Consider the following 17,161-nt stretch of genomic DNA (forward strand, 5'->3'; position numbering starts at 1 on the left):
TGCCTAGTGTCTGTAGTCGCCGAAAGAGGCGCTCCCTGGGCACAGTATCAAATGCCTTGCGGAAATCCACAAAGCAACAATAGAGCCGTTGCCTCCGTGCCTTGGCCTGATCAATCAGGCACCTCAATGTAAAAATGTGGTCGATGGTCGAGAAGGCTCGACGGAAGCCTGCCTGGCCTGCTGCTCTCAATCCCCCAACCTTTGCATGAGTGCTCAGCTCTGCCTCCAAAACTGCCCCGTATAGTTTGGCCAATATATGGCCAATCATGATGGTCATGTAATTCCCGAGGTCTAGTACATCTCCCGCTTTATGGATCGGCACAATAGTGTGCATCGTCCACTTAGCCGGAAACCCCTCTAACAGAGCTCTGTTGAAGAGATGAGCAAGAAATGGTGCCAATGTATCAATAGCATAGATGAGATGCTCTCCCTGTAATCCTGTATGATCCGTCGCCCGTCCATGTTGGAGTCGGCATATGGCCCTCCTAACCATAGGTGGGGTGAAGAAGGTGGAGACTGTGGAGCATGGCTCTGTGGGCTGTGGTATAGGGGGCTGTGCAGGCACATCATAAAGTCTCTCTGCATATGTCTGCCAGGTCTCAAATACCGCCCATACACTGTATGTTCCTCATCCTGTGAGAGTCTAGATAGGCCCATATCCCTAACATCAAGCTCCGTCAACATCTCCTCTGAGGTATCATAAAATACTGTCTGGTTACGGGGGGTCCTGGCATTGAAGTCCCCCAGGAGAATGATGTCACCATCCGTGGAGAACTCCCAAATGTCATCATCCAAAATAGAAAAGGGAGACTGCCCGCTAGGTGATGCATACACTGATGTACTAGGAGCAAAATAGCATATAGCAATGTAGAGATATCTGCCCTCAGTCTAACCCACATGTACCTAGCTTGCTCATCTCTGCGGACTATATGTATCAGTGGCTGTATCTCCTCTCTAAACAATACTGCCACTCCTCCTGAGCCCCATCCTCTATGCTCTGAACGAGTCTCCTGTCTACAAACTGTCTCCCATCGGTATCCACTAACGTGTGGCATGGAGGTCCAGGAGCCTGATGCGTCTCACAGTAGAAGATGATGTCCCTCCCAGTGAAACTATCCTCAAAAGCCCCTACATCAAGGCGTAGAGATCCATTACAATTCCAAGTAGTAGCAACTTTGAGTGTAGTCCCATAGGTCTCGCGCCGTCATGAAGAGTGCCTCTCCATAATCACCACTCTACCATCTCTATAGAAGGCCACTTTCCCTTTCTCTCGGGCTGCCCTTATCTCGGGCATAACTTCTTTCATGTGGGCAAGTTGCGAGAGTGTGAGGTCATCTCCAAGAAATATTCCCGTCTTCTTGAGTGTAGGACGTCTCTTCAAGAAGTCCTTCCATGGAGGGGAAACGAATGATAAGTGCTCTCTCCTTAGAAGATTCGCCACTACCTTCTCTCTTCTTTCCCACTCTCCATGCCTTTGTGTGCGTGGCTTCAATGCCCATCATAGAGAAGAGCTCCTTGGTTTCCCCTTCCGCATCATCACGGTCTTTTAGACCGGACACTCGTACATGTAAGGCCCAGGTCTTCCTCCTTTGCTCCTCTTCAAGGGTCATGTTGATGATGGTGGGAGTGGGGATGGGTGGCGATTCTTTACCTTTCCCTTTCTTGGCGACCTCAATCCATTTCTCCGCCTCGTCCATCTTCTTTTGTGTCTTTGTGATCACCTCCACCCATGAAGATGTCTTCTCTTTATGTTGCTCCTCCTCTCGAATGATCCTCATTTGTTCCTTGATGGTATTCAGCTCTTCAATAAAGGAGGGCTGAAATTTTCCATCCTCAAGCTTGCCTTTTGAAGTGGCTTCCAACCCCTTTTTGAGGGCTGAGATTTCAGCCACTTGACTTTTAGCATGCAATTCGGCCTCCACTAGTTCCTCCTTTAAGGCTGAAATCTCAGCCTCTTGCTTGGATGTTCTCTCTTCGAGCTCTTGGATTTTGTCAAATCCCTTCTCGAGTTTGGAGAGGCGGAGAGAGAGAGAGAGAGAGAGAGAGAGAGAGAGAGAGAGAGTTGTATTAACGTCTTCAAAAGGCCAAAATGACCTATGAGACCAAAAGGTTACATCATATCCATGAGGTACATCATCCTGGGTACAAAATAGTAATAAAGAAAGATTACAAAAATCTAGAACTTTAAAATCTGATTTAGGTACATGAGCAGAGAGCTTTGTATCACCCTAATACATCCCTCATGGGCCGCTGTGACCAGTGTTGCATAGAAACGCGTTTCATACACTTTTGAAACGTACGAAACGTTTCTAAACGTTTCGTACAGTATGAAACGCGTTTCATAAAACATGCAGTTTTTAAAAACCTTAAAAAACGTTTCTTTCCTGGATTCGTACGGCGCATATTATCACGCTTCCCAGTGGCCACCGCATGCGAGTTCGCCGATTTGCGTGCATCCTTCTTGTCCTTCCATCGCATCTGTCGACCCACAGCTCCTTGGTGTCCTTGGGCCTTGTGGAGGTCTTCCAAAGGGGTAAAGTCCTGTTTTGCTTTAAGTTGGTTTTCTCTGCACAACTCACAAAACAGCACAGTCATGAATCATCACCCACGTGGTGATGCTTTTTGATTTTTGTTTAGTCATCAGTGATCACCCACGTGATTTGTGATATCATCATATCTTACATGTATTCTGTTTTTATTGAAATGAATTCAATGTGGTCTCTTAAAAGTTCTGTCAATATTTTTTTCTTTTGTATATTTCAAGTAAAAAATATACATGTTTTTTCTGTTTTGTATGAAACCTTTTTTTACCCGTTTCTTACCTTTTATGAAACGTTTCAAAACGTATGAAACCCGTTTCATACCTGCCGTTTCTGAAACGCCTGGCAACTATGGCTGTGACATGGTGCTCAAGGTGCACGAGAATGTCCTGCGATGATGGGAGATGATGGCCCGGATCTTCCTGTGATGGCGTGGCCGTGGGCGAGGGCCATGGGGTCTGGGGCGTCGAGCTCTACATAACTCAGTGGCTCTGTCAAGTGTCACACCTCTTGGCCGAGCTCCTACACTAGCTTGTGGTCTGGGTATGATGGGTGGATCGGCCCTTGGAATGCTGGTATGGAAGAAGTCGGTAAGAGCTCTCTGTGTTGGTCCTCGAGCAAGTATAGCTGATCTGGATCTCACTAAGGACTCCCTGTGTCTACGGAGCTCTAGAAGAAAAAGTCCCAGGCATCTCTGATCCGGGAAGTCCATGATCCTGGAAAGTGTTCCGAACCCAGCTCGAAAGAGGCAGTGGAACCTCCCCCGAATCTGAGAGAGAGAGAGAGAGAGAGAGAGAGAGAGAGAGAGAGCAAATTTTAATAACGTCTACAAAGATCTAAGGGTCTATGAGACCAAAGTGTTGCAATGAAGGGCATCAATTCACGTGCCGCATTCGACTTATTTTTGTTCAAAAAGGTTTGTCTTTTCAAGCTGATAGCTGTTGCAGCTGGACCACACATTTTTGATCTGAGACTAGTTATTGTATTTTCGTGTATACAGGTGTTTTTACCTTGCACAAGTCCATTGTACAGTTGCCAAGTATGCTCAGGCATATGCTCTCTATCATAGAGCTTGTGAGTACGCAGATGCTGCTCTTAATAGCTATCAGCCATTGAAAAATCAAGACGAGGTAACAATCTGAATTTTCTTCTACAAATTCGCAAAGACAAGAATGGTGTGGGCTGAGCTGTGACAACAATATGGGATGGTCTCCGTGGCACATTGAGATCACCACTTGTTAATCTATCGTAATTTCTTGATGTAGATGTTTTGTTTTTGTAAATATTAATGTTTGCTACTTTCAATTTGCCCTCTGTTGTTTACATCAAGCGAAGTTCAACATAAATTGCAGAAGGGTTGTCTAAGGATGCAAATTTTAGGCCATGAGGAAGGCTGAGATAAAAAAGCGGGCCGGTATACAACATATTCCTGCCTAACTTTGGCAATCTACCAGCATCATAGTATGAGTAGTGTCTTGGCTGTTGAATACATTCTTTTTTTTTCCGCGAAAAAGATCCTTCTGTTAGTTAACAGAAAACCGTCTTGAAGGGCTAAATACAACCATGAAGGGCTAGATACAAACTCCCCTCTATGTCCAGGGTGGGGATCAAAGAATCAAAAGGTGGAGAAAGATGCACTTCTCCTCTGGCTGGCTGCTCTCTGAGGAGAAGGCTATCTCATACAAGGGGAGGGGGAGGGAATAACCACACATGTTGTCTATAATGCCAAGTGGGATCACCACCTCTATCTGTGAGAAAAGGGCCAGGCAGCTAGAGCCTCAAGAAGGCTTTCTGCCTCTTTCGCATGCAGTCAGAGCCACCCTGCAGCTTCCCCCACTAACCCCGGAGGGTATGATTGATGTTGAACCAAATGCTCTTGATAGACTTTGGAAGCGGAGTGTGGGTGCCTTCGATGGCTCCGTTGCTCGAGCTCTCTAGATGTGCTAGGCTACAATGCTGCATTGAGTTTGGAGTCCAATGGATCAGTAGATGGAGATGGGACTGGTACTGTTGAAATGTGAAGGTGAGAGACTTGAAGGGCTAACCCCCCACCTTCCTCCTCATAAGCCATGACAACCTCAGCTTTTGTGGCCCAAGCTACACTGCCCCATGAAATGATACGGGTCGAGGTCTTGTCCATCGTGAAAATGCGGAGAATTAGCTGCCAAACCTGCCGAGCCTTTGGGATATCCCAAATTCAATGTCGCTAAGACTCTTGCGGGTGGACGCACCTCGGACAAGCTGCTGGTTGACCGCCAATGGCCAACCACGTGCCAACCGCCAAACTCCTGTGTGCCAACAACCAAACAAAGAGGGTGATCTTTCGAGGCTGAAAACTGTCCCTGAGCCTCTTCCAAAAATGTGAGAGAAACCGCAGTGAGAGGCCTTGTGACTGCCAGTGTATAGCTACTGCGAGGGTGCCGTCAACCTTAGGTATCTGCATCGTGCAGCCTAGTCGTGCGGTGTATGCGAAGAACGGGGTACCCATAGTCTCTTGCTTGTCAGCAGGATCAAGCGAAGTCCACTCCCCCGGGTCCCACTGGAAGCGCGTGAGGGCCGGCTTTCCCAAATCCATAAACACCAGTGTCTCTCCCTGGCCACTTTGGGCAGAGAGCTATGCTTTGCTCACGTTTTCGATTAGACCCCATGGCAGATTATAGAGATCAGAGCCAATTGCCAAGAGAATATCATGCCTAGTAAACACGCCTTGCAACTACGGGGGGGTCGGGTCAGGGATAGGGGTTAGCCACTCCTGAGGGATAGCAGAGTCGATGTCGAATTTGGGTCTATCTTTACCTGGGATCCTAGCCAGGCCTCTCTCTTGAGCGTCGGGGGGAAGTTGCCTGAATGCAAGCCAATCTCCAAGGGATTTGGCAGGTCCTGTGCCCAACACTCCCCAAGATACACGAGGCCATGCCCCCAACATGTGGCCACTGGGTAAATTGATCTAGGGGTTCTAGATCAGGGGCTGTTGAAGATGCTCCTCCGAGGCTACTGGAACTGATTGCTGGAGGGCCGGCATGAGGTGATCCCAAACTCGGAGTAGGATGGCGGCAAATCTGTCCTCAAAAGTTGGGCTAAAACCACGGGTGCGCATCTTTGTGAAAATCCATCAAGTAGAGGCCTGAATGAGAACGTGACTGTGAGGGCTCAAGTAGAGGCTTGAAACACCATTGATCCACTCTATTGGGGTTCCCATTTGGTACATTGTGCCCTCTAGAAAGCCCAAGTTCTGGTGACAAAGAAAAAGGAAACTAGAAGCCTATCCGTCCTCGGGCATTTGCCCCTAGGAAGAGCCGTCAAGGCCTCCGCCGGGTCCTCTGGTGTGAAGGGAGTCAATAGGAAGGTCCGGAGAGCGGGGGGAACAATCTCTCTTGTGTTCTGCCAAACCCTCTCTCGCGCGTCCACCACCTGTGCGGATAATGGGGCACCTGTGAGGAGGGATCTGAAAAAATAGGTGGCAATGGCTCTCACATGGGAGGGGGTTCAGAAACAATAGCTCCATTTTGGCCTCGCAACCTATGAATACCATCTTTCTGCCTGTGAGGGCTTGCAATCTCAAAGAAATCCCCAATGACTCTCTGTGGCCTGGGTCCAGAAGGGAGCTTTGGCTCCACCCTCCTCTCATCTATGGATCTGATCTCTGTATGGGTGGCGGCTAGCTGACTCTCCATCCATGGGCTATCGAGGGAACTCTCCTGAAGACACTGGACAGAAGCAAGATCCCACTGAATGCTCCTCACCTTCTCCCAGAATCCCGCCAATCTGCTTTGTGCTATCTCCTGCAATAAGCTGCTGGTCTCGTCGAGGCTTGCATCCAAGGTACGGGTGGTAGAACCTCAGATAAAATCCAGTCCCTCCCATATCTGTTGTGTCTTGTTGCAAATCTTAGAGTCTTATATGAGGATGTCCGGAATCCTAGTGCTCATGTGCCTGTCGTGCCTCTAGGGATCCTCCAAGGACCAGATAATCAGAGCATGATCGGAGAAAGTAGTGCGTGCCAAGGTACCAATCGTGCTCCTGTGACTGCAAGCCCATCATCCACATAGAATCTGTCAAGTCGAGAGAGATTGGGACCGGTGCTCCTCTTGTTAGACCACGAGAAGCACAGACTCCTGGGGTTGTGCCCAAACTTTGGCAGGTGCCAAGAGTATTGTCCCCTAAGTGCCAGGTCAAATCCTCACAAGCAGAGTACTCTGAGCTTGAAACTGTAGCCGTGCCTCCTCCAAGTCTGTCCTCTGTTGACTTGATCATGGTAAAGCCCACCCATACACCAACAGTCAGCATGAGGGAGGGACTGATGTACTGTGCTTCAGAAGTTGGCTCTACTTGCAGCAATGTTCGGGGCATAAACATTGAGGAAGCCCACACAGTCCTCTCCAATCCGAACGGTAACCCATTGAGCTCACCTAGTGACTATGACACTTGAGTCAACCACTGTCAGCAAGAGCTGCTCATTGACAGAAATATGAACTCCCCTTGCGTCTTGGAGGGGCCAAAAGAGGGAGACCAAAAAGTGACTCCTGCATGGTAAAATCTCCCCGCATGGATGGGTACGCCCCTTGGAAAGATGGTGCTCCTCAAGGAAAAGTATATCGATGGGTCCCCTGACTGCTGCTCTGTGGAGCTCTCCTCTAAGGACACCTCGCCTTTGAAAGCACTGAGGTCCCCCCAAACCTTGAATGTTCCATGAGGCAATCCGCATATCTCTGTGGGAGGCGGAACTATCAGAACTGCCCTCCACTTGAAGAGTCTTGGGCGTGGATTTCGACGAGTAGTAGTCACATTGAGTCTTGGGATGAAGGCGTGCCAGGTGGGCGCGGATCCTATACTCCATGTGTCACCACTCCGTCCGAGTTCGACAGTAAGCATACTCTGGACTCCATCGGTTGCAATCTAGGTATGCGTAAGAGGGGGGAAGGGGTACTGCAACTGAGGTATGAAGGAACACAAAGAGTAACACCTCCAAACTGGAGGACACCACCTCCTTGTCCTGATCTCTATGGCATGATTCTCCTAGCTCCATCCGAGCCAGGGAGTGGGGAGTGTAGGCTCAGAAGAAGAGGACGGGGCAGGGTGACTACAATGGGAAGAGTTGGAGGCAAGGGTGGGGGGGGAGAGGAGGTGGAGGGGGATGGGGAAGCTGGGAAGAGGGAGATGGGAGTGGCTGGGTGTGATCCACTGGAGAGGGGTGCTCCGTGGGACCAATTGGCCTCATTGGAATCTTAGAACCTGAGGAGGAATCTTGGCGGGGTAACGACCTCTAGACGGGAGGAACCGGAGGTCGGACCCTCGAACTGATTGGGGGGGTGGGGGGGTCTGGGCCATCACCGACGAGTGGATGCTGCGATGAATGCTTGAAATGGTTCTTTGATAGAACTGAATCCTCCTGTACTCTGCCAGCATCTGCCAACCTGGCGCGCTCATCGACACCGCTCAGCTCTAGAAGTCGGTTGGCGGCCCTCGCGCGGGCCAACGGTCTGCCACTCTCCAGCAATGGAGTCGTCCGCGGTTGGGTCGTGGTGCTCTGTTGCTTGAGGGCGTGTAGCTCTCCCAACCCCCTCAGGAAGATCTGAGCTAGGACCCGCCCGGGGGGGGGGGGGGGGGGGGGGGGGTTCTCTTGGACTGACGACAAGGACAACCTCTAGCGAAATGTCCCATCTATCTGCATATGAAGCATTGGCCTTGGAGGCCTAAGTACTCCTCTACTCTCTGTAGAATGGGGTCTCCCCGGAGGCAAGGAAGGGATATGACGTGAGGCACTGTCTCCGGCGAGGCAATAAAGATGCAAAGGGATGGAATCTTGGTGGCCTGTGTGAGGGCCGAAGCAGCAGTAGGGGGGATTCCATCACTCTCCCGATGGCTCCACCAATCATTGGGAGAAGCGGAAGGTATTCCTTCTTGAGGTTTGGGAAGCAAACTGTCACGGGAAAGCTTGAAACGCCGGCCAGTGGGTCCGACGCTGGGTGGAAGTCGTGCTGCCACCTCTCAAAGAAGGCATGGGCCGTATGGAGTGCGACGGGGCTTAGCTGCATGACTCTATCTGACGCCGTTGGCAAGTCAAACACAACTTGGTAGTAGTTGCGTCCCAAAGGATGAAATCCTGTAATCTTTATAGGCGCTCCAGGGAGGCTAGCCTGTAGAAGATCCCTGAGTTGTCCGCGCGACAGGCAGCTACCAACAATCTTCCATACCAGAGTGGAGACCTTTAGGGATGCAACCGTTGAAGCGAGGAGCTGGAGGTTTGCTTCTGAGAAAGATAGGCAAGGGATGGCGTTCTCAGTCGGGATGATGGAGCGGCTGCCATGGAGTTCTCCGAGGGGTGTAGACCAGAAGAGGCCGAAGCTTGCCGAAGGATAAAATGCCCATGAACTAGACAAAACTGCCAGATGAGAACGGAGGGGATGAGTGGTGGTGGAGAGTTGAAGTCAAAGGGAGATGGGGGGAGGGACTCGAGAGGTCGCGGGGGAGGAGAGAAGGGAAGGGCGGGGAGGGAGGGAAAAGGGGGGGGGGGACACATGCGGGTTCTGAGCGAAGGGAGGAGGTGGAGAGAAGGGCTCAGGCGGGGGCAGTGTGCAAGAGAGAGAGGAGGTGGGGGTAGAGAGCGTGGGGGGGCATAGGCGTGGGCAGAGCGAATGGAGGAGGAGGGAGGGTGCAGGTTAAAAGAGTATATCTCCGTGTAGTACGACATCATAATAGCATCACTGTCTATGGATAGGTTTCCAGGCCATCTACAGGTAGGGGCTTCTCTACGCGCCTACATTTCTGAGCAATGATCTTCTAGACATTGTGTATGGGATAATATATGCAACAACCAAATTTAGCATTTGAAGTTGAGATCTATGCAAAGTATGAGGTGTTATATACTTGGAGCTAATTCTTGGATTAGTGAGCCTAATCCAGCAAGGTTACAGGACCTTGGGATTAGGAGGTAGAAGATGGAGAGGGCTAAGGTTCAGAATTAATAAAACTCGGCTCCTTGCTATCTATAGCAGGTTAGCTTTTTATAGCGGCAGTTATCATTATTTCTACTCCTACCTTGGACATGATACATCACAGGTAGTCTTGCCTAGATCTCTTGTGGGAAGGCACTGGTGGTATGGGATGTTGGTGTTGATTGGCATGTATCTGTGGAGTGGAACGTTAGCCCATGTCTTGAAGGTGGATTGAAGTATGGATCCTATGGTTGGTTGGTGAGCTTTCTTGCACCCCTTTTATTTGGTTTCTCTAATCTTGTTGGAGCCTTAGTCCTTGGCTTGGGGGTGGATCGTAGTATTGATCTTATGGTTGGGTGGTGAGTTTGCTTGCACCCCTTTCTCTAATCTTGTTTGGACTTTGTTTAGGAGATCTTGGTTAGACAGGCCTATGAGGCGTCGGTACACTTGGTATTAGAGTGACCTAAATGCGGAGTGTACAAAGGTTTGTGTGCCTTTCATGGGTTATTATTGTGTAGTCGGTCGTACTTCTGATGGGTCTGTGCTTGGACCAGAGTTTCTTCTCCTACCATGGACATGATAGAAGTAATTAGTCATGTGGTGCACTTCTGATGGGTGTGTGCTTGGACCAGAGTTTCTACTCATGCCGTGGACATGGCAGATCACATATAGTCTTGCCGAGGCCCTTGCTAGTGCTGATTGGCATGTATTTGTGGAGTGGAGCCTTAGCCCCTGGCTCGGGGTTGGATTGAAGTATTGATCCTACGGTTGGGTTGTGCGTTTGCCTGCACCCCTTTTATTTGGTTTCTCTAATCTTGTTTGGATTGTGTTTAGGAGATCTTGGTTAGACAGGCTTGGGAGGCCTCTTACATTTGGTATCAGAGCGACCTAAACGTGGAGTCTACAAAGGTTTGCGTGTTTACTTCTTGTCGAGATTCCGAGGTATTTCTCTCAGCACCATAGTTTGCTTTCTTGTCTCATAGAGAAGCATGCTTTCTAGGGTTGCTATCACGGTTGTATGTGGATCCTGAGAGGGGAAATATGGGAGTCATGCATGTAGAAGATGTGCAGAAGAACCCTTACGAAACCCAAGTACCTCTCTGATCTAACTCCTGCATTTTTTGCTCAAGTGTCTACCCTTGGTAGGGGATGTGGCACATCCATAGCTCTCTAACTATCAGTGAGAATAATAGTGAGACTCACAAAGATTGATCAATAATCTCCTCAGCCATACACAATCTATCGGAGCAGTGAAGGTTTCCTTGCACTCGGCTTCGCAAGTAGATGTGGCAACATCGGGTTGCTTTTTACTCAACCAAGATATGCATGGAATGCCAAGAAAAAAACAATTCCCACTGGTGGATTACCGGGTATCATAATCACCAGCTCATTGTATGCATAAATCTGCAAGCTGTGCCCCCTGGAAAACAACAATCCAAGATCTAGGGTACTTTGCAAATGTCAGAAAATGTGTTTTACAGCTTGCTGATGCTTTGTACTCGGGCTGTGCATGAATTTTCTCAACAGAGACACCCCAAAGGTATGTTAGGGCTCATGTTACACAAGTAAATGAGGCATCCAATTGTTTGGCTGTAAATGCCGGCATCAAAAGGCTCACCAATGTCGTGCAAGCTAAGCCATAAACCTGGTTCTAGTGGAGTAGAAAACGGCTTACATTCTTCCATGTAAACCTTTTCAGCAAACTCTTTATGTACTTAGTTTGCTACAAAGCAATGCCATAATCTCTATGCATAAATTGTATGCCAAGATAGTAATGTAGTGGCCCTAAATCTGACATATCAAATTCAGATTTCAAATCAGCCTTGAAATCTGAAATTTCCTCTTCACAAGTCCTTGTTATGAACATGTCATCTACATAGAAGATGACTATGAGATTTTAGGCGCCAGATTTCTCCACATGCGAAGTGCTTTCAGCTCGACTATTCACATAACCTTGGCTGGTCAAGTGAGAATGTATCTTATCATACCAAGCTCTTGGAGCTTGCTGTAAGCCACACAATGCTTTGTTTGACCTGCATACTTTACGTTCCTCAGCCAATGGGCTGATTTACATAGACCTCCTCTTGCAAATCCCCATTCAAAAATGCAATCTTGATGTCCAACTGATGCACTTTCCATCCTTTATGTGGAACATGTGTAGCCTATGCAATCACAAAACAGTCATCCTGGAAGTAGGAGAAAAAGTCTCCTCATAATGTATTTTCTTTTTTTGAGAATAGCCTCTACCAAAAGTCTTGCCTTGTACCTGTCAATGGTATCATTAGACTTTATACACCCAATTTGTTCCAATGACGTCTTGCCTTCTGGCAAGTCCACTAGATCCCATGTATGATTCTTCATGATAGGAGAAATCTCATCCTGCATGGCTTGCACCTAGTGCTCATTCTTTTGTGCTTCTTCATAAGAAGAAGGCTCTTCTAAATCATAGAGACCCTCATGGTAAATGTAGACTTCCCATGCAGTCCATTCAATGCATGGCTAGAACTGGCCCTTGTTGTCAGTGGAGCTGAAATTTTGCTATCTTGTAGGGTTTTCAGCAACCATCTAGGCACAAATTTAGCATCCTGTATGGCTGTCTGTTCTTCCTTGACAACATCTTCAACCTCTTCCATAAAAGGGGAAAAATTGATGGTTGTTCCAAATGTCTGACATTCTGTTCAACTTGAGGCATATATATATATACCTAGATGAATCCAGTAACCTGCCCAAATTCACCTTTCAGGAACGTGCATGTTATATACTCGTGGTAGTCAACCCACAAGACTATATAACTATCAACTCCATTATGCATAGTATGGACTAGATACTACGACATCCCCACTAACTGAAAAGATGCAGGGGAGAAGAGAGCTTGAGCTCTTGCAAGCACACACACACTCACAAAACCCTAATAGAGAACACACAAGGTGAGAGGCTGAAAATCTTCTTCTTCACTCAACACTCAACACACCATATACAAAGATAAGAGTATACACAATGAAAAGGTACTCAACCAAATACATACTAGGGTTCTCTATAGTGTGAATCCAACTAAATGAGCTGGCGTTATAACTATGCCAGTCTCTAGAATGGCTGTCACATAGCCTGTCATCCCACTGGCCACATATCACCCATGATCTCACCAACCATGCCAGTGGTGTAAGTGTGGAGCCTATCTCCCAGGCGGGTCATCAGTGTCCACCGCCTCACTAGATGAGCTCGATATCTCAACACTCCCCCTCGAGCTCAACTCCATCTCATGTACACCAAGCGAAGCCCTGAATCTGCGGAGCTTCTCTGTACCCAATGCTTTGGTGAAGATGTCAGCTACCTGATCCTGTGTGCTGACATAAACAAGGTCAACATCTCCTGCCAAGACCTTCTCTCTGACAAAATGGTAGTGGACCTCTATATGCTTCGTACGAGCATGAAAAACTGGGTTCCTGGCCAACTGTATACTGCTAATGTTGTCACAGAAAATGACAACTTGTCTATCCATTGATAGACCCAAATCTGCAAATAGCTTTCTCAACCAAGCTACCTCACATGCTGCCATAGCAGCTCCTCTGTACTCGGCCTCTGTACTAGATAGAGCAACCGTAGGCTGCTTCTTGCTGCTCCAAGTCACAGCAGCACTCCCCAAAGAAAACAAGCAGCACTCTGCAAAGAAAACATGAAGCCACTAGTAGATCTTCTATCTGAGATACTACGAGTCCAATCAGCATCTGTGTACCCATGTACACATATCTCTGTCCCAGTTTCATAAAACAGTCCACAATGCAAAGTAGACCTCACATACCTCAGTATGCGTCTCAATGCATCCAAGTGCGGCTTCCGAGGAACCTGCATAAACTGACTCACCAACCCAACAGCATAGCTCAAATCTGGCCTGGTGATCATGTAGATTAAGCTTCCTACTATGCGCCTATACATAGTAGGATCCTTCAAAATCTCTCATGAATCTGCACTCAACTTGCCATTCTGATCCAATGGCATTGAGATAGGCTTACAGCCTATCATACCATACTTGGACAACATGTCCAAGCCATACTGTCTCTGTAGTAATCCAATACCATGTGGTGACCTAATCACCTCAATGCCCAAGAAATATCTGAGCTCCCCCAGATCCTTCATCTCAAACTTCTGTCTAAGTAAGATCTTTACATCAAAGATCTCTGCACCTTGGTCCCCCGTAATGATCAAGTCATCTACATAGATGACAACAAGCACAACCCCTCTATCACCGTGTCTCACATATAGCGAGAAATCTGCATTGGCTACATGAAAGCCAATAGTGACAAGATATTCAGAAATCTTGTCAGACCATGCTCTTGGTGCTTGTTTTAAGCCATACAAGGCTTTCTTCAACCTGCAAACATGCTCGGGGTGACTCACATCCTCATAACCAGGTGGCTGCAACATATACACTTCTTCCTGCAAATCCCCATGCAAGAATGCATTCTTTACATCCATTTGATGTAAAGACCATTGCTTTGACGGAGCCACTGCTATCACAACTCTCACTGTTGCCATCTTGGCAATTGGGCTGAAAGTTTCCTCATAATCAATGCCATATGTCTGCGCATATCCTTTGGCTACCAATCTAGCCTTGTACCTGCTTATGCTTCCATCAGTGTTATGTTTTACTTTGTACACCCACTTGCATCCAATGGTTCACTCAAAGACTGTGATTGCTAACTTGCATTTTGTGCTACCACATTTCTACTCACATCTGTCCCAACAGTTTCCTTTTCTGTAGCATACCAGCTGCTCATCTCATCAAAGACAACATCCCTGCTTACCCTCAACTCACGTGTAGCAGGGTTATAACACCTGTATCCCTTTTGCTTAAGGGAATATCCAATAAACACATATTTTTCAGCTTTTGGATCCAGCTTAGTTCTCAGCTCATCTGGCACATGCACATATGCAATGCATCCAAAGACTTTCAGATGAGACAAATCAGGTTTTCTGCCAGTAAACCTCTCCTATGTGTTACATCATGTATGGCTGCAGTTGGAGTCCTGTTCATGATGTAAACTGCTGTAGAAACAGCCTCAGTCCAATAGCTATGCGGCATATTCTTCTCTTCCATCAATGCTCGCGCAATCTCAGCAATGTGCCTGTTTTTCCGCTCAGCAACTCCATTTTGCTGCGGAGTGTATCTGCATGTAAACTGTCTCCGAATACCATTTTTCTTCAAAAATTCAGAGAACTCATTGGAGAAGTACTCTCCCCCTCCATCTGACCTTAGGCACTTTACATATTTCCCTGTTTGCTTTTCAACAATAACTCTGAAATTCTGAAAGTGAGTGAACACCTCACCCTTCTCCTTCATGAAGTATACCCACACTTTCCTTGTGTGGTCATCAATAAATGTCACATAATACCTGCAGCCTCCCATAGACATGGTCTTCGTAGGATCCCATACATCTGAATGCACAACATCTAGTGCATTTCTGCTCACATTTCTGTTACGTGGAAATACATGCTTTGTTTGCTTTCCAAATTGGCATGCTTCACATATTTTCTACATACCTTCAACTTTAAACTTTGGCAGTCCTGTCACAATTCCTTTAGTCTGCATAGACTTCGTTCTCTGCACATTCACATGTCCAATTCTTTTATGCCAAATGTCTGTGTCTGCAACAATTCCTGAACCATTTGCAAACATTGCAGCACTCACTTCAAGCATGTTTACATTCAACGTAAACATTCTGTCCACTCTGTTGCCTTTTGCAACCAACTTGCACTTGTCTTTAAAGTCTTCAACATAACAACCATCAGGATTAAACCGAACCTGCAAATCCTGCTCAATCATCTGGCCAACTGAAACCAGATTCTTTGTGATGTTCGGAACATGAAGCACATCTGCAAGGTACTTCACTTTGCCATCCTGCATAGACAATGGCACATCTCCAACATGGGCAGTTGGATGAGCAGTGTCATCCCTTGTTTCCACAAAACCTGGTCTTTCAAGGTTTTTCATCTCCTTGAACCACTCCCCATGACTTGTCATGTGGTTCGAAGCACCTGAATCAACGTACCATATATCATCTTTATGTGCTGCTTCTACATTTTCAGACATGGCATTAACGACATGCTGCATAACAAACAACCTCTTATTATCCTTATTGTTTCTGCTCGAGGATGCATAGTTGTTTTGCTGCAATTTTCCATTTTGCATGTCAGCCTGCTTCTTATAACAATCTGCCTGCACATGTCCAGGCTTACCACAGTAAAAGCATCCACGTGTATCATTATACTGCCTTTGCCAATTTGCACGACCTCTTTGACTCCCCCTACCTCTGAATTGGCCTTTTCCACCTGCGTGTTGTTGTTGTTGTTGTTGTGAATTCTGGGACTGTTGTTGTTGCTGTTGCTGGCCATAATTCTGATTACCTATTCGGCCACCTCCTTGACCGCGTCCACGGCCTCCTCTACCTCGTCCTCTTCCTGAACTTGTGTAGAAGGCGTGTTGCTCTGAACTGTTTTTGTTTTGTGAAGACTGTTGGTCTTCACCCAAGCTCTTCTCTTCTATTATCAACATAGACACCAAATCTGTAAAATTGGGAATGTTTTCCGGAGTCTGAATAGACGTCTTGAACGCCTTGTATTGTGGCCCGAGACCAGGTAGACAGACTTTCACCTTGTCATCATCATCTACTGAAACACCAATAGATGCAAGGGATTCCACAATACCCTCTATCTTCAATGCATAGTCATTCACAGACATACTCTTTTTCTCCACAGTATGAAGTTCATTCTTCAACTGTATCTTGCGTGCCTTGGTATTCGTTTCATAGAGTTTTACCAAGGTGTCCCACGCCTCCTTGGGAGACTTGGCATCCTGTATGTGCCCAATCATGGTGTCCTCTATACTGATAGAGAGCCAATACATAACTTTTCTGGCTCCTTGGTTCCAGTCCTTGAACTCTTTCACATCTGGAGTGTCGGATTGATGTCCGGTATCTTCGGTGCCTCTTCATGCTCACCTTTTATATAGTCCCAATAGCCCTTTCCCATCAGGAAATTTGTCAACCTGAACCTCCAAGCATGGAAGTTGTTCTTATCAAGCTTCTCAGCAACAATCTGGGTTATGCCATCATTTGACATCTTGTCAGACACAAATTTACCAGAAACAGCACTTTGGTTTATCCTGCACAAACTGCTATATTTTCTGCAGCGGTACTGTAGTAGACTCAAATGTCACAACCAGTGGCCTCAATGTGCATACATACACCCAATGGCAACTGTTGACCTCCTTGCAGCACACACAGTGTCTGCACAGCCAATCTGTCTTCCTGCAGTTTTTAATACAGAGTTCTGCAGAGAATCGATGACTTATCCGCAGTGCTCGAAATCGCCTGCTTTCTAAAAAATGGAGGTTGAGACGCGTCCGAAACGCGTTTTCGGGCCAAAAAACGTCGTCCGATAGGACAATATAGTTACCCTATAGCTTTACTCCCGCGAAGAAAGCTCCTCAATCAGAGATCGTTTGCCGGTGCCTCCCGTAGAGCTCCCGACAAGGGTGTAGTTGCCAACCCAAATAGGGAAGAGTAGTTGAAGCTCTTATCCTCGTACCGCTTCCTGTGCTTCTCTTGCTTGCAGCTCAGCCCTTAGCATGAACCAAGCTCTGATACCATGAAAAGATGCAGGGGAGAAGAGAGCTTGAGCTCACACACA

At 47.3% G+C, this 17,161-nt stretch overlaps 1 protein-coding gene across 2 annotated transcripts in view; it reads left to right on the forward strand.

The window, feature by feature from the left end:
* The window catches only part of LOC147611783 (uncharacterized), a 75,743-nt gene that overhangs the window by 42,287 nt on the left and 16,295 nt on the right, over positions 1–17,161 (forward strand). For both annotated transcript variants that reach the window (XM_086783609.1, XM_086783610.1), the window contains exon 12: positions 3,541–3,670. In XM_086783609.1, coding sequence (XP_086639735.1) covers positions 3,541–3,670 — 130 coding nt within the window. The remainder of the gene's footprint in view (positions 1–3,540; positions 3,671–17,161) is intronic.

Source organism: Cibotium barometz, chromosome 46 (genome assembly GCF_041138505.1).
Source record: "Cibotium barometz isolate CiBa-2024 chromosome 46, ASM4113850v1, whole genome shotgun sequence".
In the NCBI taxonomy this organism is placed as follows: Eukaryota; Viridiplantae; Streptophyta; class Polypodiopsida; order Cyatheales; family Cibotiaceae; genus Cibotium; species Cibotium barometz.